The sequence below is a fragment of the Scatophagus argus genome, chromosome 15 (assembly GCF_020382885.2).
Source record: "Scatophagus argus isolate fScaArg1 chromosome 15, fScaArg1.pri, whole genome shotgun sequence".
Lineage (NCBI taxonomy): Eukaryota > Metazoa > Chordata > Actinopteri > Scatophagidae > Scatophagus > Scatophagus argus.
Window position 1 is genome coordinate 14,117,072 of NC_058507.1, and position 27,068 is coordinate 14,144,139.

Consider the following 27,068-nt stretch of genomic DNA (forward strand, 5'->3'; position numbering starts at 1 on the left):
AATGAGCTTTGCATTCCTTCATGGTTTTAAGCGAGGAACATTTTGTCCGTTAAGGAATATTTTGACTCTAAAATCCTAAATAATTAAAAACTTAATGAAAATATTATCTCAATTCTCTGTTGGTACTTTATAGGCTACAAATTGGCATATAGAATCCGACTGTTAATAGATATATAAATGTGCTTTTGGGAGGATTTTTCATTCCTAATTCCTCCAAAGATATGTAAACACAATATATGTAAATACTTTATATTTGATTATGTGTTGAAGGTGTGCCATTGCATCTATATATAATAATGCCCCACAAGACTCTTCAGGGCAGTCAGACCATGTATACCTATTTTCCTATAACCTCATTGTCAAGAGTGACTTGGAGAATTAAAGAACCTAAGTTAATTTGCCTCCAGCAGCGCCTGCTGCCTGAGGTTGGGATACAGCTGATGGGACAGGGAGTGTGGGAGGAGGACCCCACAACATAGATTTTTATATCAATGGGCCTAAACAACTGGCTACATTCAGCATCAAAGACAGCTTCAAGCCAGACAACAACAGGCACATTAAGACTGGAAATTAGGCAGTTATGCCTTCACAATAAAACACTGACCAAGAAATCTCTCTGAGTGTGACGACAATGAAATATACTTGGAGGAATCAACTTTGGAGTTATTCCTCCAGCAGTTATTTTCAGTTTAATGAGCTGTTGCTACCAGCAACTCCTTTTTTTCAAAGCAGCAGCAGTTTAACTGACATTCTTTAGCAATAGCATATAATAGCAAGATGTGGCCAAGCAAATATAGACAGGCATCTTCTGACTACTATCCACATACCTTGTTTGGAACATTTTATAGAGGTATGCCTACTCCATATAGCGCCTGTTTTGTGTAGGATATGCCTGTGCAATTTGAGATATTAAATGAGTTTTTCTGTTATAATTAGTGCTACATTCCACGTCAGTTAACGTTAGCTTATGCTGGGCTAGTTTTGATGTTATTTAGCAAACTGTATTGTTTTCTTTGTTGTTTTCTTTGAGTTGTTTTATAATTATACACGCTATTGTTTTTCGAGTGATGCCCTGTTTTCTTTAACTTATCTTGCCATCTAACTTTCTCAAAATTTTACTTCTGGTGGGACAGTTTAACTAATTTGACTGATAGCCTATTTCGTAGCTTAATCAGTCATAACTTACAACTTTCATTGTATTGTATTTTTATTGTATTTGTACTGAAAGCACAGTCTGTGCATTTTGGCGTGTTCAGCTATGTTCACAGTTTTATAACTGACACCAGCAAAAAGGACAAATCTTGTTGCCATATGTCAATTGCCTTATCTTACCGACGCATGTCTTTTATACTGAAAGTTCTGACCGGATGTTTTAGCTCACTAATGTTTCTGTTATGACAATGTCAGTCTCACAAGTGAAAGCTCAGGGGCCGTAGCGATTTGAAAGCGGTGCCCTCCGCATTCCACACAGGGTCATACCTGCCACACAGTGCCGAAATTTTCAGGGGTCCGTTTTTCATTTTTTGACGGAAGAAAAGGTTGCCTTGGTGATGGCAAAGAGCCCCCCCGTCTGAAACACATCAGAGGACGCGATTTTTCTAGTGCATTTTTATGGAATAAACCAGGTAAGGTATCGTGGTTTGCCTGTAGAAGATGTATTATTGAACTGCGACATGGGCTGTAACAATTAAAGTAATTTGCGTTTTCTTTTTCTGGTGTCTTTAACTCGGCACAATAAGCTGACTAGTCCCGTTATGTGCCATGGTATGTTGGGGAAAGCCCGCCTCAGAAAGTAAGGATGTTGCACCGTTAATGTGGCTATTTCGGGTGTTATTTGTATCATACTGGACCTGTGAATAACGTGAAATGGATAAACTGGTAATTGTATTCTGATCTTGTTGTGCCATCCTGTGGATCTGGTTCGACAGCTCAGTCTGAACCTCCATGCCTTGGACAGAATAAGGAGGGAAGAAGGCTGTTATGAAAAAAAAAAAACTGTTGCCACAAATCCACTTGAACAGAAAATTCCAGTCTCAAGGCTACATGTTAGACCATATGGGCTGTCGTTTTGTAAATCAGCCTGGCAAATGCTGAAGACATCCTCACATAGTCAGAGAATAAAGGAAAGCAAACTATAGCTGAAAGGTACGTTTCAACTCCGAAATTTGTTTGTAGACTTTGCAGGAAAAGTCGGACGGTCACTCCCTTAAATAGCAGAGAGGGGAGGAGTGCAGGATAGGATAACAGTTAAATGTGTACCAGATGTTCTCTGTTGTATTAATCATTCTGCAAAAGGTTGTAAAAATTATGTGTAATCACGCAAGCAACATATGCTCTGTGTCAACATGAGTACCCTAAAATCTGCATTTGATTGCAGCTCTCAAAAAGGGCAGTTTAATTTTATAATACATCCATCCTGTAACTATATCTGGTATGTCAATCAAAATTATAATGTAGAGAAAAAAATTATCCATGGCAATTTATGAATACCCTCTTAATCTATTTTACTCATTTGCTGTTGCTGAGATCCTTTGCGTACGTCTGAGAGGAAATAAATCAGTGGAGATGTCTCTGCATGTTCGTAAGTGTTGATGCTGTACAGTAGCAGTGGGCTGCTGTGTGGGCGACTTAACCAGAGGACAGATGCGTGGGCTTGTCCTGTGTGCAGTGAATCAGCCTGCTATTAGGAGTGCATGTGGGAGCTGTGGAAGACAAGGTCGGAGAATGAAAGTTGCTTATGTTTGAGGAGTGCACAAAGAAATATGCTGATGTTTTTTCCATCACAGTTGATCTTTGCTTGACATGTGACCAGATGTTTGGTACATCCATTCAAACCCCTTGAAATGAAACTGAAATTTCATAAGAGGAACTGAAATGATGAGCTGTCACACTAACATGTTTATCTTGAGCCAAGTTTCCTGTCCCAGGAAAGTCCTTTCCTTCCCTCTGTAAAGTTCCTGAGCTCGGCTTTGGAGGAAAGCGCACATGATGCATATATAAACACAATTTCCTCATTCCCCAAGTGTCATAGCTTTGGCTTTGCAGGATGTGAATCCCCTTTACAAAATTGCAAACCCTAGCATTTTCTCAACTTTCTGTGGAAATTATCCACATGACAAGTATCAACTTGCAACTTTTGTTCCCAACTCACACTGATCATGAACAAACAATGCGCTCTGAATCAAAAGATGTTTTAAATGGTTGCTTGGCGTAACTCTTATTAGCCTGACACAGGGGCAGAGAGAATTCCATCCATTTTGTGGCTAATGAAGACAGCTCTTTGAAGAGAACTGAGAAGGCCTATTGTAAAACACCATTGTCTGCCTGCTTGCTGCCACGGTAACACTCTCACACTGGCAGCAGGACTAAAATGCTGCAGTCAGAACTGACGAATGCCTTGCCAGAATATGTGAGAAAAGAAAAGCCTTGTTTTACCTTGACTCTACAGAGCGATGAGACAGATTTTTCACAAGTCACTGCTTCTGTTCCCTTCAGTTTATCAAGCTCCTAGTATGTAGAGTCAAAATGAAGCAGCAAAAATAAGCACAATGCAAGCAAAAATGAGACAAAGTAGACTACTTGTAAAAGCTGTAATTCTTTCCTGGCTGACTCTTAGGGTGACCTTTTTGCCGAGCACTGTTTGTTCATGCTCATCATTCAGTGCCTCATCTGTATGTGTTATCTTTTACCAAGAGTGCAATCAACCAGAAGAGACAGAGGAACTACTCATGCTGTTGCTTGTGCTGTGCCACCAAAGATCACAGCACAGCAGTAGAGAGAGAAAGTTGTTTTTTGTTAAAAGGTTTTACTCTTACTTTTTTTTTTTTTCTTTTCTCTATTTTTTTTTTCTTGGCTCTAAGTGTGGGAACGTGTTTATACTAGTTACATGCATCACAGCAGATAGTTTTTAGAAGCTTGGGCGTGAGACAAGTTGGTAAAAGAGGGGCCTGTGTTCTGGGGTTGTACCAGAAAAGGGCATTTGTGGGATCAATGTGTGCATTCATGTCGGTGTCAGATATGGTATGATGTTTGTGAAAAGTTCTTCCTGTACTCTTGTTGCTACACATTAGCTTTTAACTGAGCCTTGTGCATGTTTGTCACTGTTTATATCACAGTGATGAGCTTGAAAATCCTTTTTTTTTTCTCATCATAACCCACCGTACGCACTAACTAGACAACACTGAGCATGGCTTTCTGTACAGTTTTGACGAGCTGACTGTGAGTCTCTTTTCTTTCAAGCAGGATTTAGTAGGAATGTTTGGCAGAGCTGGCAATGACTGGACTGCTGACATACCTTTTACACATCTACAGAAGTGCTGAGCTGTCATTTCCAATTCTGTTTTCCTTTCTGATAAGGCCTTGTTTTGGCCTGCTTCCTCTGGTATAGATAGCAATGACAACACTGTATACTGGACAAACTTATTGATATCAGTACAAACAGACATCTGCAGTCAAAAAAGAAAAAAAAATAATAGCTACACAGTTGTCCCCCATTAACAGTGACAAAGCTGTGTCTCCTTTCTTTCCTACACAGCCATCATGTCAGGGAAGTCAGATGGGAAAAAGAAGTGGGCAGCCGTCAGGGGTCGCCTGGGCTCCTCGCAAGACTCAGATACACAGCAGGAGGCCAACCTAGAAAGTGCAGATCCGGAGCTGTGCATCAGGCTGTTGCAAGTCCCCACTGTGGTCAACTACTCAGGACTGAGACGTCGCCTGGAGGGCAGCGACCAGACATGGATGGTTCAGTTCCTGGAGCTGAGTGGGTTGGATCTCCTCCTGGAAGCCCTGGACCGGCTCTCAGGGAGGGGATGCTCTCGCATCGCCGACGCACTTCTCCAACTCACATGCGTCAACTGCGTCCGGGCAGTCATGAACTCCTCTGCAGGGATCCACTTCATTATAGAGAATGAGGGATACATTCGGAAGCTCTCTCAAGGTTGACCACACCCACCGCATCTACTGCACTCCACATAGTGTTCTTATGATTACTACTGATCTCACAGAGAAGATAATTTATTATGTTGAACAATTTGGTCAGGATATGTAAATCGGCCCGTTCACTCATTTGTAATGTCTTGTTAAATCAGTCATAACTCAGCCGACTAAAAGGCTCTCTGTGACTCACTCTGCAGAGCTGAATTTTCCAGTCATGTACTGAGCTTTATATACAGCGATGAATCTTTTATGGTGACTTCTGAACATCCCTAAAAATGTAGTGTCATGTGAATATTGGATTTCCCCACCTTCACACACACACACACACACAATCACATTTTTATCTACAGTACAGCGCCACATCTTTGAGGGCAAAGTTCAAGTTGAGTTGTCTAAACAGCAGAGAAACAAAGCATCGCGCTAAGGTTTGGACACAAAGGGGGGAAAAGAGTAGGTATAGGGGCTCGCTTTAAGAGACACAGATGGGAAATATGAGCACTCGTCCTAAATTGACGTATGTGATCATGATGCTCCACAGCCTTGGACACTTCAAACACCATGGTGAAGAAGCAAGTTTTTGAGCTGCTCGCTGCCCTCAGCATGTTCTCCACAGACGGCCACCGTCTGGCCCTGGATGCCCTGGACCACTACAAGGCAAGTAGATGAACTTGTGTAATTCTAACTTTGTTTTTGGAAAATTAAGTCACTGTGGAATTTACCTCACATGATCCTACATCTTCGCTCTGAGTGATTAATACCATAACAGTGCCCTCTAGTGGTGATTTGCAAGCATAGTTATTATTTGTAAATCCTAGAGATGCCGTCTTCCTCAATGATATTAAGGTTATTGCTTACATTCGCTTTGATTTCCCCTGCAGGGCGTGAAGACACAGCAGTATCGCTTCAGTGTGATCATGAACGAGCTCCAGGCAACAGATAACGTCCCGTACATGGTCACGCTCCTCAGTGTCATCAACGCCCTCATCTTTGGGACAGATGACCTCAGACAGAGAGATAAGATGAGGAAGGAGTTTATTGGTAGGTTTCCTAATCGGGCACTGTTTAACACTTAGTCAGAAGTCTAGAGTCATATCATGAGTAAGGTCACACTGTGGTAAACAGTGTGTCCCTCTGCTCTCAGTGTAAGCAGGCCATCAGCAGGAGCTCTATTACAAATATCTCTGTCAGTGGGTCTGTCTAAGAATAGGTCCTAATGTCCTCATTCTCATTTTGACAAAACGCCCAAGAACTGAGCAAACCTCAAGTGGATAAATCATTGTGTATTCAAGCATTTTACACCATAGCCAGTGACTGTTAAGCTAAGTTTAAAGGAAATACTGATTAAATTACACTAATCTAGTGTGATTTTGATAATGTCTTTGTTAAAAAATGAGTGAATGAAACCCACTATCCACCCATCCATCTGTTTTCTGTAGAGGATTATTTGCTCTTATACCCTGTGGAGTCCCAGCTTATACTGGACAAAAATAGGATTAACCTTGGACTGATCAAACCTTTTTCCTATGAGGCATCAATGTTAAACAGTGAGCTGCCGAGCTTGATGAATGTGCCATAGTTGCAGCTTTATAAAGCTTTCTAAATTCATTAAAGTGCCACTCACCACCTTGGACCAATCAACCGTTCATGGAAACTCCTCTTTTGTTTGATTGCTCACCTGTGACTTCCTGCCAATTCTCAAAAAACTAACATATGCTGCCATGGAGAGATGTTAGAAACCTTTTTAGGATGGACTTTCTTAAAAACTGATAATTAAGTGTAGTGATACTCAGAACTGTGTTTTATTGTTGTCTTGCAGGGCTTCAGTTACTTGATGTTCTGCCAAAGTTGAGGTGAGCCTTCCTTGTGTTCACATTTGATTTTGTCAGTTGTTTAATCTCCAAAGCATATTTTGCTTTAAAACATTCAACTGAAAAGGTTAGTCCATAATAATTGCAACCTTAAGTAAATGGTGCTTTTAGAAGAAGTTGTTTGCAATTTCTGTCTATTAATGACTGTGATTTGAGAAATCTCTTGCCTTTGCCTTACACAAAACTGAAAATGGCATTTAAATGTAATGAAGTGATCTGTATGTGGGTGGTGTGCAGGGAGCAAGAGGATGAAGACTTGATTATTCAATGTGAAGCTTTTGAAGAGGCAATGGCTGAAGATGAGGAGGAGCTGCTGCGGGTCTATGGGGGCATTGACATGAGTGATCACCTGGAGGTTTTCACTACCCTCTTTAACAAGGTTTGACTGGCTGTATCATCTGCCACTAAGAGCTAAATAGATAGATAGACTGGTAAATTGCAGACCCTAAGCCCTCTTACTGTGTGCCAATGCATGTGTCGGTGTGTGCAGGTGAGCAGCTCTCCAGCCTCTCTCCAGCTGCTGTCCATCCTGCAGACACTGTTGGTGCTCGGGCCGGGCCGCACTGATATCTGGCTGGCTCTGGAGGCCATCACTAACAGAGCCATACTGCTGGCCCAGGACTGTGAGTAAACACTAAAGCAACAATACATTCACTTTAGAGTCAACGCTCTGAAGAGGCTAATGGCTAGATAGATAATGGCCTCATATGTAATTCATGTGTGAAGGGGCGTGTATATCTGGGAAACGGAACGCACAGAGCGATGACATGGAGGCACCTGTTGACAAGATGACTGAAAGCTTTTGCTAGAGTGAGGGAAGTCATTTCAAATGGTGTGTCTGTGTTTGTTTGTGTGCTTGGATTTGCACTCTAGCTCAGATGGAGTCCTTTGAGAAGATCATGCAGCGGCTCATGTTCTCCAAAGGCTGTGAAGGTCATCATGAGCTGGACGGGCAGCTGGTGAAAGTGGATAAGGCCATACAGACTGATCTGGATCATCAGGACAAAGAGAAGTCAGACAAAAGTATCACTAAATCTTCTCAGAAGCCACTGAGTGCCGCTCCTCCACCACCCCCTCCCCCTCCACCCCCACCTCCTCTAAACCCTAGTATGACTGGGCCCCCACTGCAACCTTCTAGCCAGTGCCCACCTCCTCCTCCGCCACCTCCTCCTCCTCTTCCTCCACCACTACCTGGAGGGTTTGGTGGACCCCCACCACCACCTCCTTTGCCTGGAATGCCACCACCACCACCACCACTGCCCTGCGGTCCAGGCATGGCTCCCCCACCACCTCCTCCACCCCTACCAGGGATGGGTGGAGGACCGCCACCACCACCTCCCCTACCTGGTATGCCACCTCCACCACCTCCTCCACCTGGCATGATAATGGCTCAGAGTAGTTATGCCCTTGGGTGCGCTGCACCTGTAAAGGCAAACCGATGCCCCACCCTGAGAATGAAGAAGCTTAACTGGCAGAAACTCCGCGCTGTGACTGGTGAGTGGATAAAACGTTCCTATGAGGGTGCAAATTATTTTAACGACAACATTTCATTTACCTTTTATGAAGGCAGCAAACCCCAACTTTGATTTATGCCATGAAAAAAAGTCAAAGTATAAACTGTTTCTTTCAGTCAAGATATTACTCATGCTATTTCATATGCTTAAATAGAGTAGTATCATGGGAAATGGGAGTGAAGACATTACCAAAAGGCACCTGTGTGAAGTATAGTTGATGGGGATGTAACACTGAATAACCAAACAGACAATTGTTCTACATTCAGTCAAAATTTAATGTGAGTGCTGCCTTTTTAAGAGAGGAAACTTTGAAATGAGTTTCAGCCCTGGTGTGATGTTGATACATAGTGGTGCCACATGAGCTTGTGACAGGCTCCTCTCTTCTCTTCTTGCGTACACACACACACAGATGGTCACTCCATGTGGGCCTCAGTTCAGAAAGAGCCTCCTCCTCGGGAGCCGGACTACAGCAGTATCGAGCAGCTGTTCTGTCTCCCGGTGACCGAGCACAAAGACAAGGGGGCAGCTGCTCCTGTCAAGAAGGAGCCTAAAGAGGTGTGCTTGGTCAACACTTGACACGGCTCCTCAGAACTGTATCACTCAGAACAAACACACCTGATTATCAAAGCTGAATAATCACTATGCCTCTCTAACTTCTCTTCTTTTTTTATATGTATATAGATTACATTTATTGATCCAAAGAAAAACTTGAATTTGAACATATTCCTAAAGCAGTTCAAATGGTAAGATATCACACATTAGTTTGGTTTTTTTTTAATACATTTTGGTCCATTTTTTTAGCTAAAATTTCTAATTTTTCTCTGTCCAGCACAAATGAAGACTTTGTAGCCATGATTCAGAATGGTGACCGTACTAAATTCGATGTAGAAGTGCTTAAGCAGCTTCTAAAGCTCCTGCCAGAGAAGCATGAGGTTTGTACTCTCCTTCATCCTTATATATAGACCTTTTTTACACACCTATCCGCCGTTAAGCGGTCACTTTAAAATGGCAGATGTGTGAGTCACTGTCTTGTTTTTCTTTGTATTTAGATTGAAAATTTGAAGTCCTACCAGGGAGAAAAAGACAAGCTGGCAAATGTTGATCGCTTCTACACCTCCCTCCTCACTGTGCCATGGTAACTTTTTTTTTTCCTAACTCCAGTTCTGGTTGAGTTGTTAATTGTGAATGTGCTACATGTGTGCTGTTAAACTTCGCTGCTTATTTGCTTTGCTTTCTGACTTGACTCCCCAGTTATCAGTTGAGGATTGAGTGCATGTTGTTGTGTGAGGAGACTTCATCAGTGTTGGATATGCTCAAACCTAAAGTCAAGCTGGTGGAGGAGGCCTGCCAGTGTAAGTAAACCCTGAGTCTTCAGCTCTGTTCACATTCTTGTAGCTGTCATTTTTTCCCCCAACTATCCAATTCAACCCAACTCATTTCTCAGCCCTCAGAATGAGCGCGCTCTTGCCCAGTTTCTGCAGGCTTATCCTTGATGTTGGAAATTTTCTCAACTATGTAAGAACCTCTTCTGTCTCATGTATATTTTACCTAAGCTGACATTTAGACAAAGCTTGCATTTTTAATCACTGGTCTACTTCCAGGGAAGTCACACAGGGAACGCCGAGGGGTTCAAGATTAGCTCTCTGCTTAAGCTTACAGAGACCAAGGCCAACAAGGGCCGCATTACGCTGCTTCATCACATCCTGGAGGTAGAGACTGGCTCACAGCTGCCATAACTTTATTCCTCCTTAATTAGGACCTTTTTAATTATGTTCTGTGTGCCTTGTTTTGTACAGGAAGCAGAGGCAAACCACCCAGAGCTGCTGGTGCTGCCAGATGAAATAGAGATCTGTGATAAAGCAGCAGGGTATAGAATTTTTTCACATCTACTTCAGCTCACAGTCATCCTTTTTGATTTGTCTCAGTGGATATTTAACAGACATATTTACACTTTGTCCTCAGAGTTAATTTAGATTCTATTCAGTCTGAAGCCAGTGCCTTACTAAAGCGACTGAATGAGACGGCCAAGAAGGTCTCCAACTCTGTGGAAGAAGTGAAGGAGCAATATGAAAAAGTTCTTGAAGTAAGATGATAGTCTCTGCTGTGCCTGCAAATGGAGCCAGAGTTTGAGAAATCTATACTGTTTTTGAAAGCTGGAATGAAATTCTTTTTTTTTTTTCCATTATAGGAATGTCTGGAGGCATGTCGAGGCTTAAGTGAAAGGCTTACTGCAATTGAGAAGAAGAAGTGTGAGTTAGCACTATATTTGTGTGAAGACGCCAATCAGCTGTCACTTGAGGAACTCTTTGGAACCATCAAGACTTTCCGAGGACTTTTTATCAAGGCACTGAAGGTCGGTGATGATAGCTTGTCATTATAATTGCGTGCATGAATACACTGCATCACTCTTGGCTATGGGCTAGTGTCATATTTAGAACACGGGTATCATTATACTATGGAAAACTGGAAGATGTTAATATATGTCTGCCCAAATGATACAAAGACAAATTGCTATGTACAGTGTGTGCTTGGCATGGCAGTGAGTGAAATCCTGACTTTCATGCTAACAGGAAAACAAAACCAGAAGAGAGCAGGCAGCCAAGGCTGAGAAGAGAAAGCAGCAGCTGGCAGAGGAAGAGTCCAAGAGACAGAAGGGAGAGAATGGAAAAATAAGTATGTTGTCAACAGCCATCCTTTCTTTCACTGTACTAGAAACTCTTAACCAAGGTGACAAGTATGCATTTTAATCCCTTTTTTCACCTCTCATTTACCAGTCAAGAAAGGCATTGTGCCACAGAACGACGGATGCATCATCGACCACCTCCTCGCGGATATCAGGAAAGGTTTCAGCCTAAGAAAGACCAGACCAAGGTGCGATTCGGAAAGCCTCCCTTCTAGTGAAATGCGTAGGGATACCTGCCCATCTGGTAAGGACAAGAGACTGTGGCCTCCATCCGCAGTTCCTAGCTCCGCTCCTGAGCCACTTAGCTGCAAGCGACAACACAGCTTTGCTGCTTTATCTAGGCTCCTTTTATTTGTGCTAGAACACCCTGTGCCATCTTGCAATGCTAGCTCCATCGCACAGCTGCTTTGCCGGGCTACATTAGCATTTTATCTTCATGCATCTTGGTTCACAGATTGGCTCATTTCAAAGCTAATAATGGCCCTACAATGTATTTACCTTCACCATAAACACTACCTGCTTCTCACCCTCAGGATCAAGTGCGAAGCCTGTAGACGAAGAAGCCGTAAAATTGGTCACCATTACCGCTCCCACCAAACCTCAGATCGAGGGTCACCAAGCCAGCGCAGGCGAAGTGAACGGCTTCATCAGTCCATCAGAAGAGGCTCCACCAGCACTGCAGAGTGTGGGGCAAGACGGACCAGCTGTACCTCCCAACACACTCCCAGGAGAAGCAGCCACGACGATGCAGACACCCCTGGAAAGACCTGTGTTGCTGTCGGACAGGCAACACTCACAGAAACTTGCAGTGTCTTTGCAAGATGTGGCACAATGTCATCCTCAGGTTGAAATGGAACACCAGCCATGTCTACCCACAAATGGCTTTTCACTGGATTCGACTGAGTCCAGCGTCCTCAGCCCATCTTCCCTCACAGATTCAGACCTGCTAGAGGCTGTGTTAGATGGCACTTCTGGCCTGGTACCTGAGAAGGTGATGCCTGAAGAGCAAGCCGACATTAGTGTGAACGCTGAGACCAAGGAAAGCCTTTTACCTAGTACAGACAATGTGACACAGAGTAGTGAAAGCAATAAAATTGAAGACAGGAAAGGTGAAACTAGCGATAAAGCTAGCCATTCAACAGAGGATGTAGGACAAGAGGGTGGTGGAGAAGAGCGGGAACACATTATTGTAAAAACGCCTGGTCAAGATGAGGTCCTAAGTTACAAACATTCTGACACTAAAAGTAATGTGACTGCACTCAGTGAGGGCATCGAGGGGTGGGACGTCCCGGATGGGCTGCAATCAGAAGATCTGCCATCAGTGTCTGAAGCAGTGCCTTCATCCCTTAAGCCTGAACCAAAGAAACAGCAGAGCCTCTTTAAACGAAACAAAAAGAAGAGTAATCAAGGTAATCTCTCCATTAACTTCAATAAAAATTATGTTTGGAATAGTAGCCTCTTGATGTGTCGTAAGGGGAAATTCTTATTTGTTTTGTTTTTATTATATTTAACCTTTTATATATTTTGTATGGGCTGTTTTAGTGTATATTCATAAGTATTTTGCATGATAACATGCTTTTTATTAAAGTGTAAGTGTGGGCAGTGCTTTAATTGCAGATTTAATGAGTGGATTTAAATATGGTCAGTTTGTTTGAATACTCTGTTTTCCATTCTGACTCTCCGAAACACAAGGTAACAGTGGGAAAGGACACACTAAACATAAAAAAGGCTGTGTGTTGCAGTGAGGTAGGTCAAATCGATGGGATGGCAAACTGTAAGCAGGAACATCATCCTAATGAATTCAATCACCGTCAAAGCTTTTGTCCCAAATAACACGTCATTTGTTGGTCTAACTGGAATCTGAATTTCATTTGTCTCTGTTGTCCAGCTTCTAACACTCGCTCTCTCTTTAATGCTTTTCCAATTCAGTGGTGATCTGATCCATATTCTTAACAGCAAATGACCAAATGTGTCTTGAGGTGCTTCTAATATCCATAAAACTAAGGGGAAGAAGAATGCTAAAAGTACTTCTGTGTGCAGCAATTAATCCTCTTTAGCAAGTGGCAAAGTAATAGAACATCAGTTTTCTGATCTCAAACAGCCTTGCAGTTTGTGAAGTCTTTGTGAAGTCATCGTGGACTGATTTATTTCATGAAAGTTGTCACTTTTGTCTCTCTCTGTCCATATTTTCTTGTCCATTCCCCCAAATCTGCAGCTGGGACTGTTTTAATACTAACACAGTCTTGTGTGCTTCCTATAAACCGGGCTTTGTTGGTCTGACTTTGAAGAATACTGTATGTGATGTAAATGCATTAAAAATCTTTTTACCTTCTTTTTAAAAAAAAAAACAAAAAAAAAACCCAAAACATTTTAAAGTTGATGTAGCCATGTCTGCAAGCTGTAGATATAACTTTTAAAGGTATTAAAGTGTTTGATTTAGATATATTTTGATTCTGACTATTCATTTTAGTCTTTGTTTTCCTAGGTGACACCAGGAAGAGGAAATCGAGAGGAAAAAGAAAATGCTAATTTCACACTGGAGTTCTGAACTGGACTGAAGTATATTTTATTTTGTGAGACTACAGAATTGTGACTCCTTCGGGGGGATGCAGAGGTCTTCCTTTAGCAATGATTTGTCTTTCAAGACCAAGAAGAGTAAAAGCACCTGATGCTGGGATCTTCACAGCATGGATGTTCATGTGTCACTTTATGTACATGAGTTGTGGTTTTGTGTATATGAGTGATTTTGATTCAGAAAAATTCAAAAGAGTTGAATATGCTTTATATGTTTTGTATACTTGTTGTATAAATATGCAGTGAATGTGTTTTGCTGTAAGCTCTATTTACTGTTCAGCATCAGAAGAAAGAAAGATGCAGTGTTTGGTGCAAGGTATTTAACTCATCGAAACAAAACTGCCTGAAAATTGTCTTCGTTTCTTTATATTAACCAAATGATCTCTAATGGAAAATATAAGCACAGCATTTAAAGGATTGTAAATTTTAATGTTAAACATATTTTAATAAAAGTGAATTTACTGTTCAGCTATCTGTTTTAAATCAATCCTCTCATCCAGATAATTATAATAAGGCAACCAGAAAAGCCTTTTTGTTGCAGACTACTTACAATAAATGTTATAACATGCTATTAATGGGTGATTCTACCTTCACACATCCCTGTAGATGTTATGGAAAGTCTATTCACTGGTCGCTTTAACAACCTTGGAGACGACTTGCCCGGGCAGAGCGACGCACTTCTGCGCGTCTGGCTCTGACATCACTGGCTATGAAGTTACAGATATGGCAATGCCACTCTTGCAGACAGTTTAGTCTTCTTGAGACGGACAGACTAAAGCCACCGCCATCATGTCGCTCAGCTGGTCAGCGAAAGACCACAAAAACATGAATCAACCTGCCGCGACCGGACAAAAGCGATCGCGCAACGACGCGGGGAACAAAGTGACGGTGGTGCTCGGTGCTCAGTGGGGAGACGAAGGCAAAGGAAAAGTCGTCGATTTATTGGCGACTGAAGCTGACATTGTATGCAGATGCCAGGTAAATGTTTGGATTCGTGATTTCGGCTGAGCGTTCGCAGGGGCGTGTCCTTGCGTTATTGCTGAATCCCATTTTATTATGAATTAAGACTGAATCTCTCCAACTGGCCGTCTGGTAGAGCGCAACAGGTGCTCGGGGGCTAAACGCTTATCTGGTTGGGGGAATAACAGAATGTAGGATTTATTAGATGGAAACCATTTTGACCATCACAACAAACCGTATTGTAGTACGAGCATGTACTGTAATGTGCATGTGTCTTAATTTGGGCAAACGTGGAAATAAAACTCTAATTTCATAATGTTTACAGATACAGAATACAAAATGTTATCATTTCAGAAGTAGTAAGTGCAAATTATTGACCAAATTTTTCTGATAATTCTTGCACTCACCCTTATATTTAATGTGAACTTGCTCTGACTGACACATTCAGCTGATCATAATAATTCATCATTTAAAAAAAATTCCAGACAAATCAGTTTCTGTCTGCTTACATAAGTCACATAACCTTTGGTCAGACAGGTCTGTCAGAGGTCTGTCCAGCCCCGACACACACACAGAGAAACCTGCCAACAGTTGCTGTGTTGTACTTTCACCACAGACAAGACTAGCACCCTGTGTTCTGGAGGTTTGAGAGCCCCACCCACCAGGCTAGAGCGAGGTCACATTCTCAGGGTGGCTTGATACATGAGAAGGCCAGGTCTTAACCGGGGATCCGCCAGCACCAGCCAAGTCTGTTAAAATAGGTGCTGGAAAAGCAGGAAGAGGGTGGCTTGTTGCTGTCTCACAAAAAACACAAGAGGAATGCGTGTACATCTGTGGTCGTCTTGGGTGTTAACATCATACTGTATCTGATTATGTCATCATTGACAGTATAAACTATGGTCATAACATGTACCCTGATTTGATTCATAGGGAGGTAACAATGCAGGACACACAGTGGTCGTGGATGGCAAGGAGTATGACTTCCACCTTCTCCCCAGTGGAATCATCAACCCCAAAAGCACATCACTCATTGGTAATGGATTTAATTTTCAGCTTTACGGAGACAACATCATGAAAGAATAACAGTGCAGTTGAGAGTACATATTCCCCCTTGTCTGCTTTTGTAGGTAATGGAGTGGTCATACATCTACCTGGCTTGTTTGAGGAAGGTGATAAAAATGAGAAGAAAGGTATTTTAAGAAAAAATACGCTTCACCAAAATGCACAAGCGTAAATTCAGATGAGTGTATGCTCACATAGATGATGATTTCTATTCTCTGTTCAGGTCTGAAAGGCTGGGAGAAGAGACTAATTGTCTCAGACAGAGCTCACCTCGGTGTGTACAGTATATGCATTAGTTCATAGAAGTACAGCCTGTACAAATCATATGTTTTTAAGGGTGTGAAGGTTGCTTCTTATTGATGTTTTTGCTGTCCTTCTGCAGTGTTTGACTTCCACCAAGTTGTCGATGACTTACAGGAAACTGAAAGACAAGCACAAGAAGGAAAGACGTAAGGGTTAGGGAAGTGCAGGCAGAGGTTTCAGAAAGAGCAAGACCTGCCAACATTGTGTCAAATACCCTACAGTGCACAACAGTAAGTACAAATCTACTCTGATTCCGCACTTTATTTCACATCACTTCCTTTTGCTTGTGTTTGCTAATAACAGCATTGGAACAACCAAGAAGGGCATCGGACCTGCGTACTCGAGCAAAGCATCTCGCACTGGCCTACGTGTTTGTGACCTCCTGGGTGACTTTAAGGACTTCTCCACAAGGTAGGGGATTGTGGGAATACAGCAAATAAAATTACTTTCCAAAATAAATTCTATAAGCTCACATGATTCATGATTCCCCATTTTTTCAGATTCAAAAATCTTGTCCGCCAGTACCAATCCATGTATCCATCCTTGACGGTTGATGTTGAAGACCAACTGAAAAAACTCAAGGTAAACACTGGCAACTGGTAAGTGACCAATGATTGTCTTCACCAACCCATAGTTCTGTTCCTCATCTTGTGCAGGAGTATGCTGAGAGATTGCGGCCGATGGTCAGAGATGGGGTCTATTACATGTATGAAGCTCTTCATGGATCTCCAAAGAAAATTCTGGTTGAAGGGGCCAACGCTGCTCTTCTTGATATTGACTTTGGTAAAGTTTTAACACTGACAGCATTAAAATGAGACTTGTGTGATGGTTCCTTCTGTGCTACAGTAACATAAAATAATTGTTCTTCAGGCACATATCCTTTTGTGACATCATCAAACTGCACTGTGGGCGGGGCGTGCACTGGTCTCGGCATCCCCCCTTTGAATATTGGTGATGTGTTTGGTGTATCAAAGGCCTACACTACCAGAGTGGGAATAGGAGCCTTCCCCACAGAACAACTCAATGTAAGCGCTTGATGTTTGATTGATACTCAAGCGAATTAGCAAGGTTACTGGCATGTGTAAACTAGATGTTGTCACTTCTCTTCCTTCCTTTCCCTGCCTTTACATTGTACAGGACACATGACACGTTATGCAACACATTGAGTCGAGCTTGACATGCACGATTCGTTTGTGATCATGTGGGTGACTCTCAGGCAGCACGGTTGGTGGGGTGGGGGTGGGGGGTTTGTTCTCCCTCTGAGTGCAGCTGTCAGATTTTGTGAGAGATGGGCTCAAACACTCTTTACTTCTTATGCAGATCACATGTTCACAGGGATAAATTTAGGGCCAGAGTCTGAGTTCAAGATATATTTACTGTGAGAGCTGGGGATATGTTACTTGTCACGGGATCTGACCATGGAGACAAAGGTCAGGATGTTAAAACTTTATCCTCTGGCCCATGTGATGTTTTATTGTAGTCAGCTGTTTAGAAAAGTAGTGTGCTGTTTGCATGTTTTTTGGTTTCTGAGGGATTAGTAAATGCCTGACATCATTTAAGTTCACAAATAATTAAGTAACAATTAGGGCTGCTTTTTTTTCCTGTTTACTGCAGGCAGTGGGAGAGCTTCTGCAGACAAGGGGTCATGAGGTGGGTGTAACCACGGGAAGAAAGCGACGTTGCGGCTGGTTGGATCTTGTCATCGTCAGATATGCTCATATGATTAATGGCTTCACAGCGTGAGTGACTAGAGCAGTTTAAGCAAATGATCACATTTTGTGGTTGCTGTGTTTGAATATTGAAGCACATTTACCTCACAGTCATACATTCTTTTCTGCACCGTCATAAATTACATTACAATAATACAGTATGTGTTAAACTGCTCCCTGATGACATTTCACCTGTCCAACAGCATTGCTTTGACAAAACTTGACATTCTGGATGTGCTAGATGAAATTAAAGTTGGAGTCGCCTATAAGCTCAATGGGAAAAGAATTCCTCATTTCCCAGGTAATTTAACTGAAGAAACCATATAAACCTCATCTAAACCCCATCTGCTTTGATTGGTAACACTGATTTAAAGATTGGTAATGATTGATTTCTGTCCTTCATAGCCAACATGGATGTTTTGCAAAAGGTGGAGGTTGAATATGAGACCTTCCCTGGTTGGAAGACTGACACATCTGCAGCCAGGAAGTGGAACGACCTCCCGGCCAAGGCACAAAACTACATCCGTTTCATCGAGAACCACATTGGAGTTCCTAGTATGTTTAATACAAAATATCAAACTTTTCAGTGTGGATGGTTATGACTTCTACAGTTTTGTCACCTTCTCTAATCTTTATCTCTATTTCTGTCTCTCTCTTTAGTCAAGTGGGTTGGTGTTGGAAAGTCCAGAGAGTGTATGATCCAGATGTTCTAAGAGGAAACCTTTATCTTCCCTTGATGGAAGCACATGAGGCATCTTTTCATCTTCTAAAATCATCTTCTCCATTAATTAATAAACAAAACATTCATGTAATCTTTGTGCATTGTTGGCTGTGTCTTCTATCACTACACTGACTAGATTTAATCATAAGTGTCAATTTATGTCCATATGCCAACTAAATGAGAACAAATGTTTTCAGATAAAAGCTAATATGTCCAGAGAGGGCACTCAGTAGATCATTTATCAAGCTAATTTGATTTCTGGAGCCCAACTTGACTGTCAGGGAAATTAAATATAATCAACTCATGCAACAGTTCCAAAATTATGCACTGTTCGATCTCTGTGTGTTGGGACTGAGTTAATCATTATAAGTGGTTTAACTTGGAGAAAATAATCACATCCAAATACTAACACACTTTTGATACTTGAGAATGTTCTTTTTCCTGTGTCTGGTTTACTCAAAGTGTCAACACCAATCTGCAGCTACAAATTTCTGAAATTAAAAAACAGAAATTACAAACTCGCGACAGCCCATGAAGGCAGCACACCGTGAAAGGCTTAGGATAAAGTTTATGGAACCAGAAACCACGTGACAGCCGAGGAGTTGTTGGATTGGCTCTGTGATTTCACGTGACAATAAGGGATGTGTTTGATTGGCTTCCTGCGGCCTGTCTTGCAGTTTTCCCGCAACAAACAAGTGTTGAAGAACACGGGGGGAGTTTTCGCATCGAAAATGCCGAAACGAGCTTGTCCTTTTCCTGAAACCTTCTCTTCCCAATACAAAATACATATCGGACAACAGGAGCTGAATAATTACGGTGTGTTTGGGAATAAATACAAGCAAGAAATCTACGGTAAGTAACGTTTCACGTTAGCGGGTATGTCACTGCTCTGCAGTGTTAGCTAACATTGCCGTTAGCTTCGTCGCTGCGCACATTTGCTAGTTGCCTTTGCTTGCATAGCAGTCGTTGGATTCAACAAATAAATCTTACTTAAAATAGTCATCACCTTTGGTGCTTTTGTTCAGGGTCCTGAAACAATTGGTCGCGGCTCACATGATCTTATTAGGTTCCTCTTGACAATGAAACCCCCATCTCAGTGAAATATATCGACTGTTTATCAAGAGATTCGTCGTCTGTTTGACTTTCCTGCCACGGCCTCTAAGCTACCACAGTGCAGCCAAAGTGTATGCAGACTTAAATGTGCCATAAAGATTAGCCCTTTGTTTACCCCGATATGGTCGAGATGAGTTGTTCACATGAAATTTCACTTATGGGTGGTTCTTGTTTGGTTTGTTTGTTTGTTTTCTTGTTTCCAGAAAAGACAAAGAATCTGCTCTTCAAAGGTGCCAAGGCTATGATGGGCAAAATATGGACTGGGGAGGAGAAGTACGCCGTCCCTCAGCCCACTGGACAACTTGAAGCTCCTGCATGCGGCCAGGCACTCTTAAAAGGACAGACACTGATTGGACATGATGGGAGACTGACGAGAGCAAACGCTGCACAAGGTGAGCCTGAACTGATAGGTGCTGTTTTGATATATTTTTTAAGTATAATACGTTGACACAGCTAGTTAAAGCTACTTTGAGAGACACAGCCCAATAACTCTGTTCTGTGTCAAAACAATAGGAATTTGGGTCTTAAAGAACAGCTGACATGCAGGTGACCAACCAACCATTCAAGAGTCTATTTCATTCATTTATTTATTTATTTATTTTATAAGTACTGCTAAACTCTGGCTTAGAGTGTACTGCTACACTCTGTATCAGATTGTAGCACATTTGGGTGAGATCTGTAGTTCAAAGGAGAAAACTTTGTAAAAATTGATGCTAAAAGAGTAAACAAAATATGTGAAAACAGTGTCATCTATTGATGAAGCAGAGTAGTGAAGTGGCTGCTTTTAGCAACCAGGCAATATGAGGGTCCTCTAGGGCACATATGTCAAACTGGTCCACAGGAGGGCCGGTGTGGCTGCAGGTTTTTGTGTCAACTAACCAAGAGCACACCGTTTGACCAATCAACTGTCTGAAGACGTTGATCAGTTGATTAAATGAGTCAAGTCTGGTGTGCTGCTACTTGGTTGGAAAGAAAACCTGCAGCCACACCGGCCCTCTAGGGCATGCTGTCACAAAGTGGATTCTTTGGAGTATCTGAATTGCTGGCTAAACTTGCTCCTCCTAAAATATGACATCATTAAGTTGAAGATTCAGTGTATTCAGCAGTCTTCATGAAGTTAAAACCTTGTAAAAATATTCAGCCATGTAAAGTTAAGCTTGTTAAGATTGTCTGCAGAATCATAAAGAGGGGATTTCATAATAAAATGAGTGTAATTTTAGTAGTAACTGGACAAGAATATCTTTTCTCAAATGCGCTTAGAGGAGATGTTTAATATGGGAACGGGAAAGCACTCAGCTAAATGCAGGAGGTTAGTTCAGTTCATTCTTTTCACCAGCAGATGTCAGGGTTGTCACAGATTTGGATGCTCTGTTTGGTTACTTTTGCTAAATGTTCAAGTGTGCTGTGTGGATGTGTGATTTTGTATGCAGGTGTGGCTGTGGCTCCTGCAGGCTGCTGTGTTTGTCAGAAGAGCCAGGGGTCCAGGACATCATGCTCTCAATGTGACCGTCTAGCCTGTTCCTCCTGTACCCGACAGTGCTCCAGCTGCTCCAGTCTCTGCTGCTCCATCTGTACTATCACAGAGTAAGTCCAGATTTGATTCCTTTTTATTTAGTTTCTCTAAATTATGGCAACAATGTTATGTTTTGTCACATTAAGTTGATACTGCTGTCAAATTAGCTATTTCATTAATATCTTAGTAACTATGCGTGTCTGCAAAGCTTCTCCTCTTCTGCACCTGCACTTGTGTTATGGCTCATTAAAATCCATTGTTCTTATCAGCTGCTGTGAGCTGGAAAATGCTGGACTTAAACACATTTCAGTGCATAGCTGAAATCCAGCTGCAGTTTTTTTCCTCTAGTTGTCTCAGCTTCAAAGTGTCATTTGATCCCTTTAAAGTCAGACATAGTACATGCTAAAATTAATTAGGTCTCACATGGAAAATCACTTGCTGTGGTATTGAAGACATGTTTATATGAGATGTGTGGTGCAAGATGTTTCTCATCTGGTCAGTGAAAGGTATGCCTCTTGTGTTTGTTCTATGGGCACACTCTCAACTGCTGTACTATAGGCTGTGCGCTTCACCGTCACCACACCACTCTAATTGTTTTTGCATAGAGACACCTAGATACTGCCAAAACCACTCCGCCTTGAATCTTTTTGGATTTAAATCTGTTTGGCAGGAGCAACCACTAAGTTGCAAACCGCTCTAAAAGTGAATTTGCCTAAATGTTGAGACATCAGAAAGTAATCTTTGAGTATGAAGAAGTAAAATACACACTTTTTAGCCACCTCCCAAGCCAATGAGCGAGTTAATTATGTATGCTTCAGGAGCAACAGTCAGCAAACTGTCTCAAGGGGACTGAATTGAACAAGTCCAGTTGCGATAGCTATGACCTGGATAAATCAGAATATCCACAGACAACAGTCAGCAAACATGCACTCTGTTAAAGAATAATCTCTATGCAGTTATTCATATCAGACTCAACAGGAAACTTTGCCATTATCACTGCTTAAAATATAAGTTTGAATATGTGTTTAATAGAAAGGGATAGATGGCCCAATATCTGGGTCTTCCCTCCAAAGTCAAGATGCTGAATAATGCTAAATAATTGTAATATTTTGCTTGTTCTACAGTTACAGTGGGCAATATGATGAAATACTGTGCTGCAGCTGCTCAACGTAGAGGAAGACCAAAGATCAAGAGTTTAGTTTGAATTGTAGTTGCCTTATATGAGATATTACTATGACTGCATTTTATACCTGTGATTTTTTGTGTGTGTGTGTGTGAGAGAGAGAGAGAGAGAGAGTGAGAGAGAGAGATGTAAATGTTTTTGTATATATGTATTGCATTCCAAAGGTAATTGAAATAAACTTTTGTATACAGTTAAAAGTTGTGATCTCTTCAATGCACCTGTCACTGATAAAGTTCCAGTTTGTTTTTTGATGCGTTAAAGAGGCTCATTATGGGGTGGTAATTGTTGAGTAATACCAAATTGGATCAAAATGAGATGTGTGAGCAGAAATCTGCCAGTTAGCAAAAAGGTGACCCAGCTGTTGTCCTATGTTGTGGATACATCAGCAGATGGCAGCACACTTCAAGGACTCAGCTGAGAGATGAGTTCCTTCCAGACTGAACCGTATTCAGAGTGATACACAGACCCTGCGTCCTCATGGGATGAACACATTTATCTGACTATGCTAAAGGAGCACATTTTCAACCTTTTATTTGAAGTTTTGTCTTGCCTTGCCACTGAAAATGTTCCAATTCTGCCTGTCGAGACTGACCTTGAGGATGTGCTATCAAATGTATTTAATAATACAAGGAGACCCAGAGGTTGAACAGAGCGAGGGCTTTGCAGCAGACAATTTGGCTACAATTATCCCTGCTGGACATGACCTTGAGGGGCAGTCATCACTTTCTCTTGGCTGCGGTTCGTCACTGATGATGACTGGTTTCAGGGTCAGTTATTGTACACTGTGAGTAATTGTTCTTGGTGGCATAAGTCCTCATCACTGTTTTATAGAAATCAATCACATGGTCTTAGAGATATTAGCCTGGATGAGTGCACTTCCTGGAGCTTATTGCAAATGTGCCTATGAGCTGTGTGAGTCACATCCCCTGCTCAGCGGGCCAGTTGTGACTCCAGTCTTTGGGGAGCTCTGCAGTTGGTGTCCGTGAGCACCGCTTGATTTCTGGCTGAGTGAGCAGACAGCTGCTGGCAAGCAAGGCGTCAAGTTGTCTGCACATTTCTTGATAAGACTTAAAGGAAATCAGAGGTGGACATAAAAACACTTGACAGGAAGATGTGAACCTTTTCAGTTTCAAACCTTTTTGGCTTTTGTTGAAAATAAAACATGCAGCAACTCATGAAATTCAACAGAGGTTCATAATTCTGAAGCTTGTGGACGAGTTTCGAGTGAAAATATATACGACTATTCTGATAATAGATTTATTGGTTATAGTCATTTATAAAATAAAATAGATATATTCAGTATTTACATCATACATTTAAATTACTACTGAAGATTTAATTATCCATCAGTGTCTTCCTCTCCTGTCGTTCTGGGAGATGAGTTTGTCTTTATCAAGTGAGAAGCACTTTTAGGAGTTGAAGTCCTGTTTTGACCACCAAAAAGTCACCTCAATATCGAATTTTGTTTGTCAGTGTCCTATAATCCATTTTCACATCAGACAGCCATTTAGTAAATTTGAATCTAGAAGAAAGGAAGTAATGTAATAAATGACAGCAGAGAAAAGAGTGTCATCTGCAATGAATGAATGAATCTCATGACTCATCCACTGTTCTTTCAGTTTAATCTCAGATATCTCCTCAGTACTTAAAACACATAGTATAGGTCTTCCATGTCATATTCCTCTCTCAAATCTAAAAACAAATATTCACTTGGACCCCAGATACATTTAGCCAAATATTATTCATTTGGTCAACCATTATTCATTGCTGACTTATCAGAAGGAAGAATACCCCCCACCCCCACACACACACACTATAATGATGTGATGTGTTTATGTGCCTTCAAAACAAGAGAGTGCAGTTGTCAAGGTTTTCAGCACATACCCATCTGTGACACCCAAAGGGGGACAAAAAAACCTCACAGTGTACCTCACCTACCCCTGACGAATGATCATCTTCTCTCTGGTACATGTATGGCTGGGTGTCTGCAAAGGAGAAGGGGGCCACATAATCGCCCACAGCGCTCCAGACAGGACCAAATGCAGTCGGCCAGCGGGAGCACGTGGCTTTGTCTTCCACCCATTCTTTCGGGGACCAGCTGTGGTCTGAGTGTGTCGAGCCCAATGATGCTGCTGCTATAAATATGCGTCAACGAGTGTGAGTAAGTGACAGCTGTACAGTGGACCAAGGACACACTGTCTTGGCACTGTCAGGGTGAGCCACTCCAAAAAAGGCAAACCCAGTGTGGGAGCACTAGTTGATATGCATTTATGCACTTGTAGCAGTTGTAGCAGTAGCAGTGTACACCACTCTGATTGAAGCTTTTGATTGCAATTAAGAACTTGAATGCTGATCAAAATGTGATGTAACCTTGCAAGTTGGCAATAATTTTTTTATTTTTTTTATTTTTATTTTTTTACACTGCACTCTCATACTATTAATTGGGATTTTTCTTTTAATTCCTGGGCGCAATGTGATTTATATTTTTTGAAAGTCAAAAGAATGGCTCCTCCAAAATTAAGTGGATGATAACCATATGCATGTAGAGAGAGAAAAAGAAATCTACCCGTGTGTGTGTGTGTGCGCATGTGTGTGTGCGTGCGTTGTCTGTACACAAGCGCATGTGTGACTGTGTTTGTGTGCCCTTTTCAAGTGTGACCACCTGTCTTTTGTTAAGAAATAAATAAATAAACACAGGCCACACCAGCTGTCCCTGGCAGTCCGTCCCTTCAGAGGTCAAGGGCTCCCACCGCTGGCCCTGTTGAGGTGGTGGACACTTACAACTTTCCTCTCAACTTCTCTCAAGTACCTCTAAACACACACACACACGCACACACACAAAACCACTCACAGCCAAATGAGCCAGGCTTTGAGCCTCAGAGAGAGGAATGTTTTATTACACCATCGAGTTACACTACACATATCCCAGCTCGTCACCCTGCAGCTAAGCCCTATCACATGGCCCCTACTTTCCATGTGAAGGTTTTGGGCCACAAGAATTGCACACACACACACACACACACACTAGGCAGACTGAGCCCTGGATCCCGTTTAGGCAGATGTGAGATGTTGGTGCCAGCGAGCGTTCTGAGGCCTGCTGCTGTGGATGTTTACAGTGTGAGGTGGCCACAGCATTGCAGAGGGCCCTTATTTACTGTGAGCTGGCTGGGGCTGTTCAGGGTGTTTATGAATGATCTTGGGAGGACATTGTTTTCTTTATGTTGGAGCTGCCTGGCTAGCGCCGCTGTGTCGTCTGTTTGTGCATAAAGTACGTGCTGGGGAGCTGGGCCAGACAATAGCCTGGCTGAGCTACTACCCACGCACACAATAGAGTGGTGGGATGAGGCCGAGGTTTGGGGCCACAGTTTTGGGGGCCTGTGGGGGTGGATGTAGGATAGATGGGGGCAGGGGCAGTTGGATGCGGCCCTTGTCTATATGGCGTTCCCAGAACGGGTGAGCTGGAATTGGGGGAGGGTGGTGGGAACGCGAGCACATCCCCATTGGGATCACGTAGCAGAGCAGCTGGATTTCTTTCAATGTGCAGTGGGGAAATAATTAAAAGTTCTCACCATTGAAACTGTCCAGTGAACTGGCATGAAGTCCCTCAAGTCGACACATATTTGGTATGTGTTTGTTTACTTACAAATAGATGTGTGGTTGGTTCAGTTTCTTGCAGCAGATAAAATCAAGTTTTAATTGTAATTACACAACAAAGTCAACTGGCCTTGTTATCCCAGGTTTATCTCCTTTGGAGAGTATTGGAAACAGGTCAGGAACAATGGGCGCCCATCTTGAAACTGCTCCGTCCTTGAGTTCAGTTTATGGTTTCAGAGGGATTGGGTCTGTAAGACCAGCAGTATTATCACATTCTGTTGTCTCTGTACACATAGCAGTGCCTCCCACATACAATGTCTGGTTGATTGTTGTTGCTGTGTGTAAGACGGGGGCTCTTCTGTATGTTCTTTTGTTGTTGGTGCTTTTTGTTTTTTTTACTTTTCTTATTAAATTCAAAGCTTTCCCTATGCTCCTAAAGAAAAATCTGAAATTGCATGAAAACTAGTCTGACAGTGCAAATTAGCGAATGAATCAAATCCACACAAAGACAGAAAGTTGTTCCTTTTAATTCTATGCATAATCTTAAGAAAGACCTAAATCAAGATTGTCACATTTCCACAGCACACACACACACACACACAAGCGCACTCCAAAAGCGCAAACAAGGAAAATGCACATACAGTTATAGATCAAAGTAAATTGCTTCAATATCTAACCAATGTCAATTATGCATAAAGATTGTCCTCTAACCTCTACACCACTAACACTGAAGCAATTAATTACTATAAAATATACCTTTCTTATTAAAAAATTATATTAAATTCTAATGGCACTTCTACAAATTCTATTAAAAAGATTTGACATTTAGAAGCTTTTTTTCTTTTTTTGAACCAAATTAAAACTGAGACAGTCAATTGTTGCACAAGAAGCAAATGCAATAATAAATATTTCTCATGATTATACACAATTTCACAGTTGTAACCTGCAGAGGACAAAGTTCCAGTATCAGTAAAGTCTTTTTTTTTCTTTTTTAGACCTAAAAGATCATACAGCATGAGTTAGGCAAACATAGCCCTCAATCAAGAGTAGCGCTGTTTCCATACAAGTCAACAATCAACATCTCAGTGTTTCACATTCAAAAGTGACATTAACTAAGAACTGGACTGTTAGTTCCCAGGAGTATAGGCTACTAAAAGCCAAATCACAAAAATGCTTGTCTTCAGTTGAACATGTCCACGACAGATTTATTCACATAAACAAAAATGGTCAAATAAATCTCAAAATGTCAATGTAATCTCTCACAAAGCAGCAAAAATAAATGGGCTTCATACTTCTAGTTTGTCGGATGTAACATTTTTGATATGATAGAAAGAAA

The 27,068-nt window shown here is 41.8% G+C and overlaps 4 protein-coding genes across 5 annotated transcripts; all 4 read left to right on the top strand.

The window, feature by feature from the left end:
* Positions 1-613: 613 nt before the first annotated feature.
* On the top strand, positions 614-6,789 carry inf2 (inverted formin 2). Its single transcript, XM_046412618.1, has 5 exons — positions 614-850; positions 4,535-4,936; positions 5,474-5,589; positions 5,814-5,973; positions 6,752-6,789. The coding sequence occupies exons 1-5, from the start codon at positions 778-780 to the stop codon at positions 6,787-6,789; spliced, it is 789 nt and encodes a 262-aa protein (XP_046268574.1). The 5' UTR covers positions 614-777.
* LOC124071752 (inverted formin-2-like) lies at positions 6,565-14,042 on the top strand. The gene is made up of 19 exons (XM_046412614.1): positions 6,565-6,785; positions 7,041-7,182; positions 7,294-7,426; positions 7,677-8,297; positions 8,727-8,872; positions 8,999-9,060; positions 9,147-9,249; positions 9,367-9,452; positions 9,569-9,669; positions 9,762-9,832; positions 9,919-10,026; positions 10,114-10,184; positions 10,280-10,400; positions 10,506-10,670; positions 10,888-10,990; positions 11,092-11,244; positions 11,534-12,409; positions 12,693-12,746; positions 13,486-14,042. Exons 2-18 carry the CDS (start codon positions 7,093-7,095, stop codon positions 12,743-12,745), a joined length of 3,063 nt encoding a protein of 1,020 aa, XP_046268570.1. The 5' UTR covers positions 6,565-6,785; positions 7,041-7,092; the 3' UTR covers position 12,746; positions 13,486-14,042.
* A 189-nt stretch (positions 14,043-14,231) lies between these two features.
* adss1 (adenylosuccinate synthase 1) lies at positions 14,232-19,181 on the top strand. 2 transcript variants are annotated; one of them, XM_046412616.1, is made up of 13 exons: positions 14,232-14,552; positions 15,465-15,567; positions 15,662-15,724; positions 15,820-15,870; positions 15,979-16,045; positions 16,203-16,310; positions 16,400-16,481; positions 16,556-16,682; positions 16,770-16,924; positions 17,514-17,638; positions 17,812-17,909; positions 18,014-18,163; positions 18,269-19,181. In XM_046412616.1, the coding sequence occupies exons 1-13, from the start codon at positions 14,364-14,366 to the stop codon at positions 18,319-18,321; spliced, it is 1,371 nt and encodes a 456-aa protein (XP_046268572.1). In that variant the 5' UTR covers positions 14,232-14,363; the 3' UTR covers positions 18,322-19,181. The 2 variants fall into 2 exon arrangements, with proteins under 2 accessions (XP_046268572.1, XP_046268573.1); XM_046412617.1 differs by having other exon boundaries at positions 14,460-14,592.
* On the top strand, positions 18,991-22,335 carry siva1 (SIVA1, apoptosis-inducing factor). The gene is made up of 4 exons (XM_046412619.1): positions 18,991-19,181; positions 19,646-19,834; positions 20,873-21,026; positions 22,080-22,335. Exons 1-4 carry the CDS (start codon positions 19,061-19,063, stop codon positions 22,126-22,128), a joined length of 513 nt encoding a protein of 170 aa, XP_046268575.1. The 5' UTR covers positions 18,991-19,060; the 3' UTR covers positions 22,129-22,335.
* The last annotated feature ends 4,733 nt before the right edge of the window (positions 22,336-27,068 follow it).